We start from the raw sequence: 8,565 nt of genomic DNA on the forward strand, positions 1-8,565 counted from the left end.
AACGGTGTAATGACTCGTTCTGTATAGCTCGTCTAGCTAGCTGGGTTAGCGTAGCGCTTCTGGGCTGTAGCCCAAATGACTGCATAGTAAATAAATAGTACACTACGTAGGGTGCTGAAGCTATGATATCAGATCCCGAGTAGTCGTCTTGTGTAGGGAGTAAAGAGGTATTCGGGATACAGCCCACTTCCTGGCTCGTGTTAATGAAATATCGGTGTGTTTTTTTTTTGTTTTTTGTTTTGTTTTTATATCATTTTTAAAATCAACCCACTGTATTTTCTTCTATTAGAAAACATGTATGATATTGATTCTGGTTAGTGAATAAATATTTTAGGTTAGAAAATGTAAAACGGAGAAATGGCGTTAGTAATAAGAGTCCAGTTATAGGTCACTGCACTGCAGAGGTGTATTCCCTTTATCTAGTCTCTCCTCTCTTAAACATCATTATATCAGAGTTAATGATGAAACCTTTCTATGCGATTGTAAATATAAAAACAGTAACACACGCATTAAGCTTGTTTCATCTCAAGTACCTGCAACTGTACTCTTGATCTACTAGGTCTCGTGCTTTAACACAGTGTTTCTGTTATAAACAGCGAATTCACTGTGATTAAGATGGGTTATAATATTCGGTGAAGTTCTCATCACGTTCCAGCATCATGAACAAAATACCCCAGGCTTGGTGTTGCCCCAGGTTGTGCAGAAACAATAAATAATATGGATGACCAACATCCGACCAATCAGGAGCAAGCGTCTCTATTTCCCTGTCAATTAAGAAAGCTCCGCCCCCTTTTTTTAAAATAAAATTTTTTGGCTTCTTAGCTTCAATAGATAAGATCTATTAAATATAGAAAATATAGAAGATCAAACAAAACAAAGAGCCTCTTGGTTAGAAAAACCCCTGCTGACGTCATGAGTATGACTTTTAAAGCTGCAGTATTTAAGGAAGGAAGGAGGTGTTTGTTTATCTTAAATAGAAGCATCATTTGCCTTTTTTTTTGTTTAAAAGATGTCTTGAAGAGTATAAAGTGCATACATTGGTTTAGCTTCATGATGCATAATCTATAATAATATAATAGTAATAATAATAATAATAATGATAGATAGATAGATAGATAGATAGATAGATACTTTATTCATCCCAAAGGGAAATGCACAGTTTCCAGCAGTGTCCACAAACATAGGTATCACTAGGCTATGGAGTCTGATCAGGTTCAGTCAATCAAGGTAGCTGAGCCCCACCCACTTCCGGCAAGGCATGGCTGTTAATACTATAATAAGCGTCACTGCTGTTTACTTAACACTGACAGCTGATTATTGTGTTCGAAAGTTTGTTTTTCCTCAAGTGGACTGATAAGAACTGTTGTGCTGAAGTTTCACCAGAGAGACATTGTGGCCTGCGACACACAATACACTATACTGCCAAAAGTTTTGGGACACCCCTCCAAATCATTGAATTCAGGGGTTGGGCTCGGCCTCTTAGTTCCAGTGAAAGGAACTCTTAATGCTTCAGCTTCATACCAAGATATTTTGGATAATTTCATGTTCTGAAATTTGTGGGAACAGTTTGGCGATGACCGCTTCCTGTTCCAGCATGACTGCACACCAGTGCACAAAGCAAGGTCCATAAAGACATGGATGAGCGATTTTGGTGTGGAGGAACTGGACTGGCCTGCACAGAGTCCTGACCTCAACCTCATAGAACACCTTTGAGATGAATTAGAGCGGAGGCTGTGAGCCAGGCCAAAACTGTGACGTCTGCTTTTACGTGCACATGAATGTAATATGGAGTTGTCCCGCCCCTTTGCAGCTACAACAGCAACAGAAGTGCATTTGTGAGGTCAGGCACTGATGTTGGATGAGAAGGCCTGGCTCACAGTCTCCGCTCTAATTCATCCCAAAGGTGTTCTATCAGGTTAAGGTTTGACTCTGTGCTATTATTATTGTTGTATATAATAAAAGGGGGTGCTGAATTTGACCATATGATCAGTTCACACTAGCAAGTGGTAAGTTGTTTGTGTGTTTCATGCAGCACGCATGGTTGGATTTGTGGGCGTGGCCTGAATGTTGAGCCTATTCCAAGACATTTCCTTAAAAATTCCTGATACGAAATGATACAAATAATGTATAAATACTCGACTGTAACATTTCTAAAATATTAGCTTTGATTATAAAGTATTTATCTCCTAGTTAAATCCTGGGAAGTGATCGGAAGAGGTGACTACGGGTTTACTGCATCATACAAAATTAAATTGAGATAATGACAATTATATCTTTAAATCGTTTGAGTCTGTTGTTTGGTCGCTTACAAGTTTAAGTTAGAGGACCTGAATCCAGAACTATCTATATCATGACCTGTGGTCCATCTCAGATCTAGTCTGGTCAGTGAATGTTAACTCAGCGTTAAAATTTTCAAAATACGGTGTTTTTCCTAATCAAGTTCCTTACTCCGGAGGTTCTAATGTCTTTTATTTCTAACGGTGCCTGCTCACCTTTCTTTTTCCACACTCTCTCTACATAATACAATATCTTCAGTTTCTCCATCGCCGTAATAACCGTCATGTGCATATATACAAGGTTTTCCCAGAACTAGCACACGCCCGTAATCCGGTACGCTTGTAAACACGCTACATTGCTACGACGTGCGTGTTTTTAAACATTCCAGTAGATTTATACTGTGTAACACACTCAGTGGTGATGAAGACTAGCTATCAAAGATGTCTAAAGCTAGGTTCACACATACAGTGATTTTTCTCCGGAAGTCACTGTACCATGAAGTCACCAGTGGGCGTTCCTGCTAATGGTTGCCCATTCTCTCCCATTGGTAGTTGTTGCTTATTTGCATATTGTTGTCAACTTTTGAACACGCCCACATCTAATCACCCACACACCCTGTGTTTCATTGAAAATGATTGTTTTGTCACTGAGATTCTCGGAGAACTTTCAGCTCATTAGAAAAAGTCTTTCTGATCACAGCGTCTGTCTTTATTTTCTCACCCAGGTTTTCTCATCTGAGGTCAATGGAGGCACCGCAGGACACTCGTCTATAAGGATCAAGCCTCGGTTTATTCAGTGATGTTTCTCTGAGTTATAAAGCTGATCTTCCTGATTATGGAAAATAAAGAGTGAAAGTCGAAAACCTGCCAGTTCAAACCGCGATCGACACCAGTGAAGTGAAGTAGAATCCGAAGCCACGTCACGCCGTCGAGATGTTCTCCGCTCTGAAGAAGCTGGTCGGGTCGGAGACCCCTGTCCCGCAGCGGGAGAAGAACATTCCTGCTGGACTGCAGTCCATGAACCAGAGTCTGCAGAGACGATTCGCCAAAGGCGTTCAGTACAACAGTGAGTTTATTTATTTATTTTTCCTGAACATGAACACATCAGTCTGCTGAGATGATTAGAAAGACACGGCGGCGGTTCTTACATCATGTGAGAAGTCATTTACTCAAACAGTGGAGAGGATTTGGGGCGGATTATCCCTGCCGAGGGAACGGTTCAGTCCGGACTGAGCTGCAGAAAAATGTGGGTCGTATTGTTCTCTCATGAGTAGAGGCCATTGCTGCCGGTGATTACAGCGATTATAGTGCTGCGCATCATGACTGTGATCTGCCGTGGTCTGAATTAGTGAAGAAATGAAACGTTTCAGGAGGGTGCCGTTACAGGAAAACAATCAACGGCGAGGCATGAAGCCGAGTTAAGGTTACAGCAGGATCATGTTCCTGTAAGAGTCCGTTTATAGAACAGCAATTTGACAAAGATCTCATGCGTTTTCTTTATTGATTCGAAACCGACATGCTTTTTATCCGTTTATTGTTACCTTTAACGCAGTGGAACTTCTGGTTCCTGTTATGTCACAACGCTAAAGCTGCGTCCCAAATGCTAACACTGACACCATGTATTCTTACGTCTAGTCTATGAATGTTAGAAGCGTTGTATCGTCTCAAAAGGAACACTAACCTTGAAGTATAAGCTGCAAAATTGACGGCCCGTAAAGCGACGCTGCTACACTAGCTTTATCCAGATAAAAATGTTATTTAAAAAATGTTAAAATAAATCGCACAACTTGAGCTAATTTAAGACACTTGGAAGACGTCTTGTCCAGCGGACCTGGTCAGAGTCGTCGGCCATCTTGAAAATTTTTTCTCATCCAGCGTCAACACCTGCTAGCCCCGCCCCTTTTTTCAGTGCATGAAAAGTCTAACATTCCACTTTTTGTGTATTCGGGTTGAATGAGTGCATCATCCTCGTGCTTAACTATTTCTCATACAGCGGTAGAATATTGCACAAGTATGCGATTTGGGACACACTACTTACATCACCAGCCTCTGTTTTTGGAGACTTCTCCCGTAAACGAACGTCTCCTTACAGAAAACCAAGCCGCTGTTTATTGTTCGTCATCTCTGATTGGCTGTTTTGTTGCTATAGGTTGGATGTATTAAGAGCAGGAGTCTGAGTGCATTAATATAAAGATGCGATCAGGGTTGCTGAGACCGTGTTATCGGTCGTTAAAATATCACTAATCTGCAGAAATCGGGGTTAAATCTCGAACCCTAATGAGCAAAGAGTTTACCTCATATATCACACATTGATATTATTATCACTAAAAGGAAATTTCTTAAGGATGCACTCGCTTCACACACGATGGGTGGATTTGTAGCGAACGCTGTTGTGTTTAAGGTGTGTGTGTGTGTGTGTGTTGTAGTGAAGATCGTGATCCGTGGGGACAGGAACACGGGGAAGAGCACACTGTGGCAGCGTCTGCAGGGAGGGAAGTTCCAGGAGGAGTACATCCCTACGCAGGAGATCCAGGTCACCAGCATCCACTGGAACTACAAGAGTAAGCGTTGGAGTCCAGCTTTAATTTCAGTTCCCTTTACACGGCGGAATCGTATAAAAATGATTTCAGCGAAATGTTGGTCATTAATGCAGCGGTTCAGTGTAGCAGAGCTGGAGGGTCTGAAATGTGTTCTTATGAAGCTCCTCGCCGGGTTTAAACCTGAACCTCAGTGACTAAAAGAGCAGGTCGGCTTTGGCTAGATTAAATACACAAAATACAATATTTAAATAATGGTAAATATATATGCTAAGGGGCCATGGAATAATGTTTAAAATATTTGAATAAAGAAAAAAGATCTTTGCATAAATATCTCCTTGTATACTTGTATGTTTATTTTATATTATATAGAAATCTATGTCACTGTGGAAACCTTTTGGGGGCGGAGTTATGTAAAAGCTTAGCTAGTGATGTCACAAATTATGATTCCTGCATGAATATAAACCTGCAGCACGTTCATCACGTGCCTTCTTCCTGGATTGGAATTTTACGGTCAATAATACTACTCTAATGTTGTATAATATTTAGGACGTATCATAAAATTATCAAAAGTTGCGTGCAATGGACATTTTCTGGAAAATCAAGAAGTTCTGTTCTTATAGTTTTGTCTGATTCTAAATGTGATCGGTGTTTGTGTAAGTAGATGTGCCGAGGTAATTGGCTATTAACACGTAACACTGTAATTATATTCTGCTGAAATGAACGAAATGACTCGAATAAAAGATCAGTTAGTTTTGCTGAACGATATTCAAAGATCCGAGTCACTAAAATGATCCGAACTTCCCGTGACTATTGTGTGCCTGAGAGAGGGGGTGTTAACGGAAATTAATTGAAGGCTTCTGACCAATCAGAACAGAGCATTCAAAAGTGTTATGATTTTAATGCCAAATAACACACACTGTTATTATTCCCTTGTCTTCTCTTGTGTAATTATCTTCAGTAGCTGCACAACCAGGTAAAGAAACATCTCTTGGACGTTTTATATCCTGCATTAGAGTAGATTAGGTATAGATCAGTAGCTTTTAGACGGCTCGTCCAGGAAAAAAGCAATCCCCCGATGTCAAATTATTCAGCCGTGATAGACAGCTTGATGGATACGTTAGAACCTGCCTAATCAAAGCTGTTTACTGTGCCTGTCTGTAAATACCAGCTCCTGCATGTTCCCTCAGCACCTAGTCTAGCTTTGTTAAATTGAATCCATGTTAGTTTCTTCTTTTCTACCCCGAAAAGATTCTGGAAACCATTGCCAAGGTGTGACTCAACGCTCTGGCTGAGACGCAGATCCAAACCGAGCTGCGTGAAGAGCTGGCGCATGTTCCTCATTTCACAGAAGATAAACACTGCAGGCTGTTTCACGTAAACATTCGCTCTGGCGTTGTCAAAATAGCGTAACTGGATTTCACGTAGCGGCGTTTGAAAATCGCGGAGCTTTTATTGAGTATTAAAGTGAAGGATTTTAATATAGCGTCTGCTGACATGTTAGTTCCTCAAGAGCTCTTGGTTGCTGTTGTAGAAAGGACATTGTTTACTGTCCAGTGTCAGCCAAATGAGGATGAGGTTCCCTTCTGAGCCTGGTTCCTCTCAAGGTTTCTTCCTCATATCATCTCAGGGAGTTTTTAGTTGCCACCCTCACTTCAGGCTTCTTATTAGGGATAAAATATGGATAAGATATGGAATAAAAAAGGGATAAAATAGGAATAAAATTGGGTAAAGTATGTATAAAATGTGTATAAAATATAAATAAAATATTGATAAATATAAATGGATAAAATAAGGATGAAATAGGAATAAAGTAGGGATAAAATATGGATAAAATAGGATAAAAATGGATAAAATAGGAATAAAGTAGGGATAAAATAAAAAAGTTAATAAACTTAAATGTTTCTGTAAAGCTGCTTTGAGATGATGCCCATTGTTAAAAGAGCTCTACAAATAAATCGAATTGAATCGGAATAATTGATTTGTTGTAGACACAATTGAAATACTATAAGATTCTATCATCGTAATACTAAAAGTACTACTGAAATATTTCGCTTTACTTACCAGCATCCTGCCATGAAAATAGCCAAACAAATAAACAAACACTAGCTATGTTTTCCTTCCTTTGTGAAAAAAGGTTTAGCACGTTGAAATGTTGACCAGTGTAGCTGATGGACATCGATAAAAGTCTCAACATAACCTTTTTACACTTAACTTTAGTGCCTTCTTTCTACGTAGTTGCTTCGGATATTGCCATGAATTTGTTTAGAAAAAGAAAAAAAAAAGTGTCACGACAGAATTTATTGTCTCATCAAACATTGTGATTTTTGATCATCGTGAAACAATAGAAACTTGGCTACTACAGCATCATCGTACAGTACATATAACTTGATCATAAACACAAATATGAGGAAAAAAAAGTCTACAAACAACGCTAGGTGCCTGAACACAACAGCTGTTACACAATTATCGCCATTAGATACGATTCTGTGGACAAAAATTGTGTTATTGGAACTTTTCTATGAATATATTGCCTCTAATCGGCTAGCGAAAAACAGAAATACTTAAACACTACAAATTCTTAAAGTCCCGAGTGTTTACTTTCAATATATGAGCTTTATATTGGGCAGCATGGTGGATTAGTGGTCAGCACTGTTGCCTCACAGCAAGAAGGTCCTGGGTTTGAATCCTGGGTTCGAATAGACAGAGTCCCGGGTTCGAACAGAGTTTGCATGTTTTCCCCGTGCCTGCGTGGGTTTACTCCGGGTACTCCGGTTTCCTCCGACAGTCCAAAAACGTACATTAGGTTGATTGGTCATTCTGAATTGCCCATAGGAGTGAGTGTCTGTGGTTGTCTGAGTATATATGCTGCCCTGTGATGGACCGGTGACCTGTCCAGGGTTTACCCCTGCCTTTCGCCCAATGTGTGCTGGGTCCCCGTGACCTTAATTAGGAATAAAGCGGGTATAAGCTTCGTATTAACCATCACTGTGGAGTGGAACATGACAAAGACATGAAAATGCTGAACATGGACACAATAAAAACAGGAGCAAATTCCAAGAGTGAAGGAATAAAGGAATCCCTGATTATTTCCCCTGCAACCGCATAGCTTGTAGCAGCTTGCTAGCTAGCATTACTTAAAGCCTAGTAGCTTAAGTGTGTAAACTATACACAAATTCGCTTCAAGAGGCTACTCTGTAAATCAGAGAAACATAAACACTGCTTCAGTGTATAATTTCACTCCAGCCACTTTCCCCTCTCTCTTAGCATGGCGCTAAAAAGGCTCTAGGGAAAGTAAAGAAGTGTGATTTGTAAACATGACAGAATTCCCCTCATTCCTGTGGTGGATTTTTCTTCACAGCTACCGACGACGTGGTGAAAGTGGAGGTGTGGGACGTCGTGGATAAAGGTGAGTCTGACGCGCTGCATGATGGATTGATTTTTCCCTGCATTTAATGTATTTGTTATCGGCTTTAAAGGCTCAGTCGAGATTTTGAGCTTTCTTAGTAGTTGTTTACTTAATTAGCCTAAAGATTATAGTGCTCTCTGAATTAATAAATATCTGTAGGTATGTGCCGATAATCAGTGAGACAATAGATCGAGATGTTTGCTCTAACATTTAGTGGGTTTACATGCACAATTATAATCTGATTATTAAAGTTTCAAGAGCGGCATAAATTCAGAAGAAGGATATATGATATTATACAAGAATGCTCTTATTTACATAAACATTTTTTAAAATTGATTTTAAC

The 8,565-nt window shown here is 39.8% G+C and overlaps 1 protein-coding gene across 2 annotated transcripts in view; it reads left to right on the top strand.

Moving 5' to 3' along the window:
• Window positions 1-8,565, top strand: part of rabl6b (RAB, member RAS oncogene family-like 6b) — a 32,734-nt gene that overhangs the window by 506 nt on the left and 23,663 nt on the right. For both annotated transcript variants that reach the window (XM_058374345.1, XM_058374346.1), the window contains exons 2-4: window positions 3,002-3,342; window positions 4,703-4,837; window positions 8,175-8,222. In XM_058374345.1, the coding sequence (XP_058230328.1) occupies window positions 3,210-3,342; window positions 4,703-4,837; window positions 8,175-8,222 (316 nt within the window). In that variant the 5' untranslated portion in view covers window positions 3,002-3,209. The remainder of the gene's footprint in view (window positions 1-3,001; window positions 3,343-4,702; window positions 4,838-8,174; window positions 8,223-8,565) is intronic.

The sequence above is a fragment of the Hemibagrus wyckioides genome, linkage group LG22, assembly GCF_019097595.1.
Source record: "Hemibagrus wyckioides isolate EC202008001 linkage group LG22, SWU_Hwy_1.0, whole genome shotgun sequence".
NCBI lineage: Eukaryota > Metazoa > Chordata > Actinopteri > Siluriformes > Bagridae > Hemibagrus > Hemibagrus wyckioides.